Raw genomic sequence first — 14,687 nt, forward strand, 5'->3', positions numbered from 1 at the left:
GGAGGAGGAGGCTGTGACAAACCCACCTCTCTCTCTCTCTCCCTCCCTCTTTCCCTCTGTGTTTGATGGGATCTCTCCCTCCCTCTCTCTCTCTCTCCCTAACCTCCCTCTGTCTCTCCCTCTCTCTGTCTTTCTCCCTCTCTCTCTCTCTTCCTCTTTCGCTCTCCCTCTCTATGAGCAGATCTCCCTCCCTCCCTCTCTCTCTCTCCCTCTCTCTCTCTCTCTCTCTCTCTCTGAGCAGATCTCTCTTGGAGCTGGAGAGGAGAGGACGCTCTTCTCTCTGTCTCTCTCTCTGTCTCTCTCTCCTCCAGCAGCCGCCGGGCTTCTCTTCTCCTCTCTTCTCCTCTGCAGCCTCCCGTCGCTTCACCATGGATCTGTGGACTAAATCACTCGCTTGGATTATCTCTCAGGTCCTCGTGCTTCTCTCCAGCCGGTGCGGGACAACAGGAGCAGAAGGTGAGCATGCGTGGCCGTGCGCTCTCCTACTTTCCCCCGGAGGAGACGGAGCAGGTCCGGGCTGCACAGACGGACCCGCGGAGCTGCTCCCTGTGCTTGTGATGTTGAATTAGACAAAGTGAGCCACAGGTATTTCTCTCCTGCGGGAGTTGGTGCGCACTGGTCACGCACCAGTGGAGGTGAAGCGGTGCCATTATTTCATTTGAATACAGAATTAACCCTTAAGAAACGCGTGCGTAATCTCTGGAGCCAACTTTTACGCACCGCCGTACCTGTTTTAAATGTTGATCCAGTGTGTGTTGGTTCCAGATGTTTCTGATCCTCACAGCTAAATGTTTCAGTGAAAGGTCTCGGTTGTTCCTGAACGATTCTGCTCATGGCAACTGTTGGAATCCAGTTGATTCACTGCGCTGCTGTTTCTGTGTTTTCTGGTTAATTTGGTGCTCCGGGCAGAATGATGCCTGAGCCATGTCTGTGCTCACACACTCCAGAGAGCAGCAGGAGTGTGAAGGGGTGAGAGGAGGAGGATGGGGAGGCGGGCTTGGGTCTGAGAGGTTGCTGGTTTGATTCTGGGATGTGGAGATAAAGAGAAATCGGTCTCCTTTCTTTCCTCTGTAATTGCTATTGAACACTCTGCCAAAAGCACAGTTTTCCTGTGTGAATGTGAAGCGGGGGCGTTGCTGTCCCCATCTCCTGCTTTAGAGAGGAGGAGGAGGAGGAGGAGGAGAGGAGGAGGGAAAGAGGGAAATGGAGAGAAACAGGACAAAGTGAGGAGAGAAATGGAGATGACGTATGCTTGTGCCTGATCCAGAGAGATTGCAGAAGTCTTCCATCCTCTTCCCCGACACAATCATCTCGTCCCTCGTCTGATTTTCTTCAGCCTGTTTCTTGACTTTCCTGCCTTTGCTGCAGCAGAAAACTGTCAACTGCTTCTTTTAACCTGTGACTGATTCCCACCTTTCTTCGTCCTCACCCACATCTCCTCTTCTTCACTGTTCTGTCTATAAAACCTCATGGTCATTTCAAAACTCACCCTGTGCTGCCAGGCGTTGGTGGAGGTCACAGTTTCTGCAGGAATGAGATATTTCCATTTGACAGAATGTGGAAAACACAGAGTTTCGGTTTGAATACTTCTCCCAATGTAAATATCATATAGATTCAATGAAGAGTTGCAACAAGCTGGTGCAAAAATGATTCTGTCTTACACTGTGGATCTCCAACCTTGAAGCTACTTAAAGCAACACTATGTAACTTTCACTGAGCAACAGCGCCCCCTGCAGCCACACATGGTCAGGGCTCCGTGTCCGAGCGATGAAGTGATTTTCATGTAGAGGAAAAAACAGCTGGAGAGACAACTTTGCATTTAATTGCTCATCAGAAGGTCCCATTTCCTGAATTGTGAAGTCGTTCGGTGTGTAAATGTGCTTTGAATTCAGAATGTGCAGAAAACGCTGTAAACAAAATGTGTTGTATTTGTGTGTCTGAGTGTTTAAACAGCTTGACACCTCAGTCCAATATAATAACCAAGAGCAAAGAGAAAGGATTCCGGCATGAGAGACATTTAAATCATTTCAAATGTTAATCATAAAATATCGAACGTGGTTTGCAAGTGAAAAAGTTTAACAAGTTCACACCAGAAGCTTCTATTCAGAGCTGACTGTAAAATCAGGGTAATTGGTTCATAATTGATGACGTCAGCAACTCTACAACACGTGGATCGAAGATTTTCGCAGCTAATTTTGCAGATTACGAGGAAACATTCTCCTTATTCCAAGTCAGTGAATCTGCTAAGTGTTGCTTTCAAGGGAAAGTAAATGTGGATGTGAAGGAATCCTGATCTTCTACTTGATCGAGGATTTATCCAAAGCAACATTAGGCCTCATCATATGAGATGTTTCTGTGTCGGTGTGGACTTTTGAGTTTCATGTCGACCTTGAGAGCGACAGATTCCTTTTAGTGGATATAAAGGAGGGAAAGAGGAGGAACGCTGTGAAGAAAAGACGCAGGACATTTGTTGTTCTTCATCCTTCCTTCCTCCTCTTCCACTTCTGTGTAATAACATCTCCAGCTTCACCGGCAGCGTATCTGAATCTCGTCCTCTCTTCCCTCCCGTCACATCTCCCCTTCAGCTGCTTCTCTTCTTTCCTGCTGCTCCTGACTCAGATCTGCTGATAACTCTCAGTCCTCACCCGCCCGACTCGTCTTTCTGCTCGTTGCTCTTTTCTCTTCCTGCTGTTCGCTGCCAGCTTCTTTTCCTCCTCCTTTGTCCGCCCAACACATCAACACACTCCCTTTGTCATCCTTTGATTGTTCTCTCCATTCTTGCTTTCTCTGTCTTCTACCTGGATGTCAGGTCTCCCGCTGCACCGCTGCTCTGTCTTCCCTGGTCTTCTCTTCCTTCAGTCTCATTCTCTCTGTCCACCTCTCTCTCCAGATTCTCTCTCCTGCTGCTCATCTCTGCAGTTTAATACTTTCCGTCTGAAGGTGGTTGTATTTGGTTTCAGCTAATAGGATTTGATAATATACTTTGAAACTGTTGAATTTATAGCAGCCGGTATTTTCCTGAAATAGAATTTGACGGTCATATGAAATAAATAAGAGCTGGGCGTTGTTTGCAGCATCTCTCTCTCTTCTCCGCGCAAATTGCACATATTCATAGAAATCAGTTCCCTAAATATGTCTGATTCCTTTCATCAAAATCCATGAATTATTCCCTTGGAAATCTATGAAAATGTCAAAAGAAAAGCTTTATCTCACAATGTTGAAGAAAGGGAAAATGAAGAAGTATGTAAAATAATAATTAAGACACACAAACTGCAGGTATCATCACATTATAGGTTGGCAATCATCAAAATGAATAATATATAATTTCAATTCAGTATTGGACAAATATACAAGTTTTCCATTGGCCCTGTTTTAGTGTTTTATCAGTTTCTTTACATGGAAACTCTCAGTATTTCTCTCTCTCTCTCTCTGTGTATCTCGCCCGTCCTGACCCAGCAGCACTCATCATGCACGGACCATAAGCCGCGGCAGCATAATAAGTAAAGTCTGCAGCCGTGGATGAATCTCAGCTGCAGGTTTTTAAAACAGGGCTTCACATCTCCGTCCTCACTGGAGACAGTTCACTGGTACGAAATGACAACAGAGTGGAGATACTGGGGTCTGATGACTGGTTAGCCGGAGCATTGAGAGAAGTCACTGTGCATTTAATCACCTTCCAGTATTTCAATATGAAAGAGCAACTCGGAGGGTAGCAGCCAAATGAATAAAATGGAAATGTGAAACAGCGATTTACTCCTCAGTCACTGCTGCTGCAGGTTTGTTTAAGCGTTAAAGAGTGTGAGGTGTTATTTTTTTTAAAAAGCTTTCAGCAGTTTGTTTGTTGTAATAGTTTAGTTTGATTGTCTGTTAGAAATCTTTTCCTAGATCCAGTACATTTTTATTTAAGCAGGGTTGTGCGGCTGCAGCTCAGGTGAAGCAAAGGTTTGGCCATTAATCAAAGTGCCGGTGGTTCAATCCCAGCTGCTGTGTGATGTGTCCTTGACCAAGATTCTGGCACTTAAATTATTCCCCCCCAAAAAAAACAAGCATCAGCCCGAAAACAACACCGTGAAAAGCAACTAAGAGTCTACAATTCTGGCAGTTTTGTTCTCAGGCAAAGTGATGATTTACGAGCGTTATCCACAGACTGTTTATAAAAATGGACGTAGACTCTGGGTCCAGGAAGTGAAGCCAATGTAACAGGGCCTCGAACCTGTGGTCGCTCGAATGTCCAGCGAGAACACGAAGACTTCATTTGCTCCGGAACATTTTCCTGAACTTTTCCTGCCAGCCGCCTCGTAAACTGTCCTCAAGGAAATGAAATGAAGTCTGGGAAATGTAGGACACCACCAGGATTTAGAGAGTCGTGATATCTCTGCTCTGGAGTTGATGCATTGTGAGAGTGAACTATTTTCAGAGCTATCCCCAGTGAGCATGTTGTATAGGAACAGCAGGTCATGGTGGGAGTTGACCTGTCTGTCTGCTCAGAGACGCAGGTCCAGCAGCTGAACTGAAACAGCTTCATGAACTTGTGACTGTGAACTCTGAGAAAGTTGGAGCTGACCCCCCCCCCCCCTCCCACACACACTGTCACATCTCCTAGCGCAGGAGTCATTGTTGCAGAACGACATTTTCCGCTCGTATAATAAACCTACATAACGACATTGATTTTTGACGATTCAGCAGAACCCCAGATTAAGGCCCATGGAGGTTTTTTACAAAGTTTTTCAAAATTCTTCCAATGTTAAATCATCATTTTCCCAATTGCGACTTAAATTCAGTCACTTTGGAGATCTGTCTCCGGGGCATGTGTCTGTGTGTGTGTGTAGGTGGGTGGAGTGACGGTGATGAAGTAATGAGCTTCCAGTGGAGTGAAGAGAGAAGGGAGAGAGAACACTGTCACAACACGCTGCTCTGGGTCTAAATCAGTCTTCTGATGAAGAGACTCTGGTGTAAAACTGGTCTCCTGCTTCATGATGTGTGTGTGTGTGTGTGTGTGTGTGTGTGTGTGTGTGCGTGCGACTGTTAAACGTTGGTGCTAAATGACTCCTCAAAGCAGCTCTTGTTGTTTTCAACTGAATTAAAGGAAATGCAGCAAAGTCAGAATCGAACTCGAGCCTAAAGACACCGGATGCATCGACTGTATATAAAGATGTATGACAGGACTGCTTCTCAATAGTGAAGCCCCCTTGTGGCTAGGTCATAAACCCCGTCTCCTCTATGTTAACAGATGGGACATGACCAAAAATAAAAGTCAAGGTACAGATCAAATACATTTATCTCAAACATGGTTTCTGTAATTTTAGTCTAGTGGGTTGTCACTGCTTCTTTGCTGAAACTCCGACCCTCTGCAGCTGCAGGTGACACTGACGGAAGCAGCGAGGGGGAATTAACTGTGACAAGTTTCTAAAAACAAAAGAAAAAAGAATATGGACCGTTCATTGCTGCTCAGAGGAAGCAGAGACTGGGCTGATGAGCCTCTGCGAGCTCACCGTTGTAAGCTACTCCTCTCACATTGTGATTCATCGGACCAATTGTTAATCTAAAAGTGCTGAGTCGTGCAGCTTTAAAAAGGAAAGTAGACTTCCCAGTCCTGTATGTTGTGCACCAAACTGTACCCAGAGGACAAGAGAATAAAACTCTCCCAGGAAACAATTAATTGATCATCCATTGATCTTCATACTGAAGCCATTATATATGGAGCCTTTACGTCCTGCTGTCAAATTTAGCTTGTGAAATAAGAAATGAGGTCAATATAACACGTGTCAGAACTTGAGGTGGTCGTGAAATCGGCGGATGTAACATGGAAACTTCAGGAGCTATTGACGGAGGAGGATTCTGGCTTGGATCAATAAGGAGAGGAACTGGTGTGATTCTCGCTGGGAGGCAAGAAAGTTGGGAAGAGATGAGATGAGAAGAGATGAAACTTTAATGTTCCTCGTGGGGGGGAAGTGGGTCAAACAAACAAACAAACAAAAAAAGTAGATACTGGAGATATGAATCAAATACGAGGAAATCATCATCGCTGGGAGCAGAAGTGGCGTCCAGCTGGGTTTGAATGTCAGATTTCATGTCTAAGACGATGAAGCAGATGAGGGATGGATGGTTCAGAGTGAATGTTTAGATGAGGGGGACGGAACCTTTTCTTCATGTGAGTTTTATCTTCCCCTTCGTTGGTCGAACTGAATTATTGAACACGTCCCACTCACCTCTAGACAGGAGCTACTTCTCCTTGTCCAGGTGTCTGATGTCACATGGTAGTGATGACGATGGTCCTCACAGCTGGATTTACAAGTTTTGGAGTTTTACCCTTAAAGGATAACGACTGGACGGGTGAGATTCCCTGGTATTTACTCAAACTTTGGGTAAATCAATTCTTATCAGATCCACAGGGACCTTTTCTGAGGTGAAGATTAAAACCTTTAGATGATAGAGCGATATTTTGCTTTAAAAAGTAAATTACAGTCGAGGGCTTGGATTGAAAGGACAGACGATTGAGGAATGTTGTCCCTCGACGCCGCATTGAGCCAAATTAAAAACTGAAGAACTCTTCACCTTGTTGTAAAAGCTTTTGGACCCAGAGGAGAATATCTGCCATTTAAAATCCATAAACAGAAACAAAAGAATTAAACCACGGCTCCCTGAAACCAATAAGTTGTCCTTCAACCGTTCACTCCCCAGCGAGCCCACCTCCACTACATCGTTCACTTAATAATCGTACACAACTTTTTCTCTCCACATGTCTCAGAGCTGTGCCAGCGCCGGGGGCAAGGTCGAGTTTAAAGCTGTTTATCAGGGTAAATTTAAGGAGTGAAATAAATACGTCCTGAGAGGTTTCATATTTGTGTTCCCCGCCCTCGCTGTAACTCAGCTTCTGAGCCGCAGACGTGGATCAAGTCAAACCGCTTCTCTGTTTAATGGAGACGCTGCAATTCAAGTGTGGACGTTTGAAGACAAAATCAAAACTCAACGGTGAAATATAAACTTTCTCCTTAACCCTCACAGGTTAACGATGTTCTATACGACATCAGAGGACATCGAACATGAAAGACTAAATGTCTCGGGAACGAGGAGTGAGAGATTCTTTGTTCTGCTGCCTTTGTGGAGACAATAAATCCATAATGACAAAATCCAACACTGGAAGTTTCCTGTGATTATTTATCCATTTCACCGTGTTATAATAAGAGGCTGTGTTTCTGACTGAGCACGTGTGTGTGGTCGCTCAATTGAATAACGTGAGATTTGAACCCATCCTGTTACGCATCACAGGGTCGAGGTCATACAATCAGGAAACCAGGCCAACCATGGCTGAGGCTCCAGAGGGTTAACAGCATTTATACCAATGAGTGGAGGCTAAACAACACAACCCCTCTGCACCACTGTGTTGACGACACACAAACAGGATACACAAAAAAACTTTTTGGACTTTGTTTACCCTTACATCTCAACCTTATCCGCTGTGCATTAAGAGAACAGCATCACACACACACACTTCTTTCAATGCTGATCTAAATCAACTCAGATTAAAGCTGAGACTTGGCACTTTAAGGTCGTATCTATTCATTTATTTCTCCCATTGTGCTGAAAGCTCGGAAAATGTGTAACTGATGAAATATTGATGGTCTCTGGACTGTGTGTTGTCCCAAATAAGCCCAAACTACGGCTGATGCTGCTCTTAAGCTGCCTGCGTCGTTTCATTAGCGTTGGTTTTTCTATCCCTCATTACGTAAATGGTGAAACCAGGCTGCGTGTCAGTGTCTCTCTCTTGTTTTTCTGTAGACTTTCATTTAAAGTTTCTAGTCGTCCTGTTGATTTTTTTCTGATACCTCTTTCCCGGCTTCCATCTTGGCTCTGATGGCTGCACCTGTGTTTCCCAGCCCTCGGTTCACCCTATAGTGACAAGAGGGGAGAACGGCTGTAGTTTAAAGTCCATTACCACACTGCAAACACCAGATGTTGTGGACCGACGGGCTCGGTTACAGCGAGGGGGTAATGGAATTTTCACCATGTAGCCTACTGAGCTTTATGCAGACTTTTACAGATAAGAGCATAAGATAAAAATATATATATAAGGATGGTTGAGAGAGGAGTTCGACCCCTTCATGGGAACGAGCCTTTCACAGACATCAAACTCTGCGTTTGTTTGCTGATGTGAAAACTTTGATTTTACATAATAAACGATGCAGAAAAGATTCGCTTTTAAATTTACATTTTACGCAAAAACAATTATTTGGCTTTTCTTTTTGTTTGTAGTTATTTATGATAAATTTTATAATTCGAGAGCTAAAGTATCAAGCAACAATTAAATGTCTTTGTCTTTGTTAACAACATGTAAAGTGTAAATGCTGTAAACCCAATGACGATCAGCTGTAGTCATCACGTTACAGTGATGAAATTTAGTATTTTCTTTAGTTAAGATCATCTATACACAGAGGTGAGCATTTATCTATATCTATTTATATTTGTACAGTTTTCAAAAAGCAAAATATAAAAGTTATCAGTGTCCTAACGTGCTGAGATGAGAACTGAACATTTACCGTCCAGCAGCTGAAGTTTATCCTCTAGAATCGGTGCAGGTGCCGAGTTGTTCTGTGGTTAAACTCTGAACTGCCATCACGGACAGGTAATCACATTTTCTTTGCCTTGAACTCGGTGACCAGCGTCTCAGCTAATTAGGCAGTGAGATCCGCACGGCTCGGTTCTTCATACGCTCCGCGCTGAAGGAACGCTTTGATTATTAGTCCGCTGCCGGCTGCGGGGGGATTTTAATATGAGTTACAGTAAATTACTGAGATGCTGGGGGCTGAATGTCAAAGTCAGGGGCGTTATTACTCAGCCAATGAATGTGAGTGGGTGCCTTTAGAAATAAGCTGGTTATTTAAGATGTGGGAGCTCCAGGGGAATATTAGGAGCGCTTGTTTAAATATCAGAGCTCATGAAGAATCCCTCATCTCCTCCAGGATTAATCCGGTAAATAAAATGCTGACGAGCCTGTTTCAAGTGCCTGGTGGAGATTTATTGGCTTTTTGTGAGCTGTTGTTTTGCACCGAGGAGAATAAAGCCATCGCCGTTCTGTTTGAATCGGTGGTGAAACTCTCTGTAAAACGCCCTCTTCATGATTCATGATGGGGCACCGTCACACGATGAGGAAAACTGAGGATTAGTCCCCTTCATCTTTCTTCCTTAGTGTCATTTATGGAAATGTGTGCAGGCAAAGTGGAGCCATGAACGGGATCTGATGAAGTCAAGGTTACAGAACTAACGTGCAGCCACCAGCCATGAATCTGAGTTAACTAACCCAGGAACAGGTAGTTAAATGAAGCTCTGACAGACGACTGCAGTCCATCCATTCCATATCAGGACCCGTTGTATTTGTTCACGGCCCCAGAACAAGTCTGGCTCCCGGAAAAAATGAAGACATCCATCATGTGGAGCTGTCGTCATCAGAGATGACTTGTTGTCGCTTCAAATATCAGCTCTCTGCTGCAGAGGTCATGATACTCCATCACTCTCAGGCACTAAACTCTAACAACAAATGGATTTTACACTTACAACTCTATTTGCAGCAGCTAATACAGTGGTTATGACTGCCATAATTCCATATTATACCGGGGGGCATTAAACTTACCAACTGTGGCTGCATTAGGTACCAAGGTCACCATGCTCTTTCAGTCTCTATTACAGTGGAGATCAGCCTCAGTCCAGACAGATTCTCCACACAGAGGAGAGAGACTTGGATTTTCTTCAGAGACAAAGACGATTATTCCAAATAAAATCAAACAAACCAGACTTAAATACACGTTGTAAAAAGGAAACATGGATGAAATATGGGGATCATGAATGTGCTCATGTCAAACTGTCTGTTGCAATCAAGAGTTGCAACTAGGGATGCACATAATAATCTGTTTGACCCTTAACTTACAATTAGTACTTGACAAATGAATCAGTAAAACATTTGATAGTATTTATTAATGACTTCCTAATTCTGTCCATTATCAAAACTCTGTCTCCTCCCTCCTGGAGCATTGGTACCATCGGAGCAAGGATTCTCCTCCGCAGGTTTCCCAGTTAACAGAGCTTCACACCACGTCTCTTCTCTGCTGACGACTGATTTTGACCTGGTCTGTTAATGAGGGTTGATTATTGTGATTCTCCTCTGAACGTGAACACAGTTAAATCTCAGGAGGGACAATTAGAGTTGCAACAACTTCTGCCCGCGTGCTGAGGAGGGTCGAAACTTTATGAATGTTTTTGACGGACCGCGGCTGCAACAGATGTGATGGGATTTCACTCCGTTCACGGCAGCTGCAGCTACTGAATGTGATGGATTCGTGAATTCTCATGTTTGGTTGTTTATGCTGCAGTTTGCACACGTAAAAGTGAACCTCTCTTTATAAAAATGTCCGTTTTTATGGATGAAACACGTCCATTCTAAATAGTAGATTTTATTCTTGAGGGTTTATCGGTGAGAAAAATAGTTCATAATGTAACTGACCTGAAGGGAGTGGGTGGATGTGCACCTTAATTTTCAGATTTTTCTTGTGACATACAAACTCTGAGCTCCCTGATTGGATGTTTCCTGCCGCAGTGGCTTTAGTTTGACTTCTTCCTAAAAGTTTTCGTTTCCCCAGGATTTTTACCGTTCTGACTCTTGCAGATATTTTCTGACACACTTCTCAATCTTTTCCACTGATGATTCAAATGGGGAGTTTCATTCCAATCTAAGTTCTCCAGCTGAGAGTCATGAAATATTAACTGGATTTTTACTTCCAGAACCAGGGGGTGTCTGGGATATATTGAGATTAATGGCTTATTATGACATGTCTCTCCCATCAGACATTTAGCATCAATAAAAACCTTCTTATTCACTGTTCCGCCCTGTTCTCCACCTTAACGCCAGTTATCAGTGAATAAAACTGCAACTTCTGCATCAGTAGAAGTCCAGCCCAGACTCTTAAGGTGTCCACTTCACACACTGAGATATATGCTGATCACAGTTTAATGTTACCTCCGCGGTGTGTTCTTTATGAACCCGGTGACCACAGCTGTGCCACCCGGTGCACCGGTGCTCTGCAGCGCTGCTGCTGAGAGAAGCAGGGCCGGTCGCTTTGTATTAGAGAGGAGGACGGAGCTGAGTCAGTGGCCATTAAAGGCGGAAGGGTAAGGCTGTATTTCAACACAACAAGACAGAGCTAAATCAGAGCTAAGCACTCTGAGGTGAAACAGAGGAGGAGGAGGAGGGTGGACAGTGAGGGAGAGGGAGAAGAGTGAGGAGGAATATAAAGTATGAGGGGATAAAGTTTTAGGGGTCAGGAGTCTGGAGGCTGTCTGGTAGTATTCCCTCTGTGTTCCTCACAACTGCAGTGACATTTTCAACTTCCCTTCCCATTTTATCCCTCACTGACTCTGCTGTCTGTGCACGGGCCACCGTCTGCAGGAGACAGAGGAGGAGGTGGAGGACGATGACAGGGGGGGACGACAGGTTTGATGAAACGTAGACCGGGACAGAAATAAGGGGGGAGAGGAAGGAATCGAGGGAAAGAAACAGACAGGTGGAAGATGAGGATTAGAGCGAGAGGAGGAACGAGGAAGAGGAGGAGAGACAGATGATAAGAACGTGTGTCTCGCTAATAGTTTCCCCTGCTGTGACATTCTCAACTGCCTCTACAATTTCACCCCCGCTGGCTATAAAAGGAAGTGTGAGTGTTCGTGTTCAGCTTTGTGGAGTCCTATAGTCCCGGGTTTCTACAAGACAGCACTGGTATAAATATTAATGTCCTTCCCCCCTTAAAAGTTGAAGAGACATCTTTTCACTATTGGCTGGAGCCATCTTCTTTTGTGTCAGCGCTGCCAGGAGAAACCTGGGGCTTGTTTCCGTGTTGCAGCCCAAATGCAGTGGGACCAGTTTACTGGCATGCAGGGAGGCTGAGGACACTGCATCGTACTGTACAACACAAAGACCTGCGTAGTGTCAGAGTAGTTTGAACAAGCTCAGTTGAAAGTGTTACATGCCTTTTTATCACAAATGTAAATAACAACTCATAGTCAGCAGCTGACTGTAAACAAGGTGAGTTAAGTCAGAAGATCGTCCCTGCAAGTTAAGTAAAAGATATGTTTTCCTGTGCAGTAGCTTCTGTAGTTTGGATTAATGTAATGCATATAATAGAATGGCACTTTAGATTATTGCTCAGTAAGATAACAATAGAATAACAACTTGTCATATTAGGATAACAAAATATAGAAATAAGCACATTTGCAGATTAAATTACCAGGTAAAACAATTAAAGAGATTAAATGGTTTGATTATTTTATTTTCAGTCCTTGATTTGATGAAATATGAGGGTAAACCTCATTATTTCACATCATTAACATGTTGGTGGAATCACAGAAGGCTGCTCTACACTTAATAATCTTGATTTGATTATATCACGCACACAGCAAAGGCTCTATCTCCTGATTTCATGCAGAATCCTGCCGGCCTGCAGAGGATTGTAAAAACCTCTATGATGTTTTAACTGACCGCTGACATGATCTGCAGTGGATGCTCTCTAAAGATTGAATTCACTAATTATGTCAAAATACACTTGAAACTGTTCAATAAATTCCTTCAAACTTTTCCCTACGTACATATTATGATGGTGGTTGGTTATGGTTGGGTCGAGTCATACGGCCGCGGTCACATCATGGCAGTGTGATAAATTATAACCCCCCCGTAACCTGACAACCAAAAAATGGAATTTCTGTGAAGTGCATTATCACTGCAGAGATAAAAAACACTCGAGGCTCCAGAGAAAGATTAAATTTGAGGCAGGCAGGGAACAAATGTGTGTAATACTGGTCCGGAACATTGCTACCTGCAGTCCTCTGCTCCCAAACCACCACTATCTCCAGAACCAGCAGCTTTCTGAGGGGGACGTGCAGTGGAGAGGATGGTTTATCAGTTTTATGTGATATCTGGTGTGAAGGATGATATCTTCTCTTTTTACCTCATGTAAAGTGAGAGGGCTTCGGTCTGTCTTTACCAGGGTCAGTGTTTGAGGTTCAGTGTGTGCTGAGAAGAAGGTGACCAACCATCAGCGACATGTTTCTGAGCTGCGCATTAATTAGGGTCCCTTCTGAGTTTTACCCCCGATTCTTCAGCGCTTACGAAGGTTCAGCAGCTCAGGTCAGAAGTTCAGTGTCGGTGCTTGTCTCGACAACTTTTCTAAAGGACGTAAACTCTTCTCTTGGGGTTTTTTTAAGAAATCTCAGCAGCAGTTTGTGTTTCCAGCCTCAGGAAAAGCTGAGCTGTGAGTGTGAGAGAGGCAGAGGAAGATGGAGAACATCAAATTCACTGCAGAGAAGATATTTTAAAGGAGCATTTATCTTCTAATGTCTCCTGAGGGAGGACGGCTGTAAAGTCAAACTAAGTAGATGCTGTGACTGCGGCTTCTGGTGTGGTTTATTGAGCTACACACACACACACACACACACACACACACACACACACACACACACACACACACACACACACACTTAGAAAGAGAGATTGTCTTTTGTCACAACCTCTAGTTTCTATCTTTGGTGCTGCGTGTGTTCGAGTGTGTGTGTGTGTGTGTGTGTGTGTGTGTGTGTGTGTGTGTGTGTGTGTGTGTGTGTGTGTGTGTGTGTGTGTGTGTGTGTGTGTGTGTGTGTGTGTGTGTGTGTGTGTGTGTGTGTGTGTCTGTGTGTGTTGTTACAGTGCCAGTGCAGGGAGGATTTGTGGTCTCTGTAGACCGGCTGTTACAGTGAAGGTGTCTCTCTTTGGTCGGGGGTGTGATCTTCATTGCTTGGCTGTTCCAGAGGCTGCATCTGGCCTCATTTTACACGACACACGTTTCCCTTCACTTGAACAATATTTCCCAGGTAGGTCTCTTCTTCCTACTCAGCCAGTGTCAAGTTCTCATCTACTAGTGAGGCGTCTGCAAACAGTTTAATAAGGTGAGGAAAAGTTTATTCGCAATAGATTAATTAAGTGGTTTGTTGTGTTCCCCCGACCCCGCTGTACGACACTGACATGAACGAATGCTTGACTCCCAGTGTTCCCAGTGAATACGGACTCCCCCCCCCCCAGTCCTCTCTCGGTCAGCACAGGGATAAATCCTGCCAGGTCGTTAGGCCATTAAAACATCCATAAAGCTTTTACTGTCATCATAGCAGCTAGACTTCGTCATAGTTTCAGCTGCAGGTGTTTACGTTCCTGTGACGTGGATGCATCATTGTCATCACAGCTCCCACCACAGATTGATCTAATTCTGCAGGAAACACTGACTGAACAATCTCAGTCACCTGAAGGGTTCCACAACTGATGATTCATCAAACTTTGACTTGCAGGCAGCGTTCCTGGTGTACCTCCAAATAACAATCCTTTACTTTGCTAGCAGTCCGGTTTGTGTTACTGCAGAACCACTCCATCTTAAATCTGATCACTTTTACCAAAGGTGTAATTTATCTTAAAAAAACAGACTTTCTCTTTTGAGGATTCTGCCAACTATGACCAAATGACAAAAACAGTATTTATGGTCCAGAAATATACTTCATAAAACAGACACATACATCCGTGTAACATCTGTCAGCAGATGGATTTAATGACAGTCCTGTGGTCTGTTTTGCTTTCACACCACAAACGCTCTGAAACCCTGTTTTCAGGAGGTGTAGGCGGTAAATGA

The 14,687-nt window shown here is 44.1% G+C and overlaps 1 protein-coding gene across 2 annotated transcripts in view; it reads left to right on the plus strand.

Annotated features, from left to right (window-relative positions):
- The first annotated feature begins 276 nt into the window (after positions 1 to 276).
- Positions 277 to 14,687, plus strand: part of LOC117777884 (contactin-associated protein-like 4) — a 73,617-nt gene continuing 59,206 nt past the window's right edge. The window contains exon 1 of one of the 2 annotated variants that reach the window (XM_034612952.1): positions 277 to 456. In XM_034612952.1, coding sequence (XP_034468843.1) covers positions 369 to 456 — 88 coding nt within the window. In that variant the 5' untranslated portion in view covers positions 277 to 368. The remainder of the gene's footprint in view (positions 457 to 14,687) is intronic. The other variant, XM_034612953.1, reaches the window with a different exon arrangement.

Source organism: Hippoglossus hippoglossus, chromosome 17, assembly GCF_009819705.1.
Source record: "Hippoglossus hippoglossus isolate fHipHip1 chromosome 17, fHipHip1.pri, whole genome shotgun sequence".
In the NCBI taxonomy this organism is placed as follows: Eukaryota; Metazoa; Chordata; class Actinopteri; order Pleuronectiformes; family Pleuronectidae; genus Hippoglossus; species Hippoglossus hippoglossus.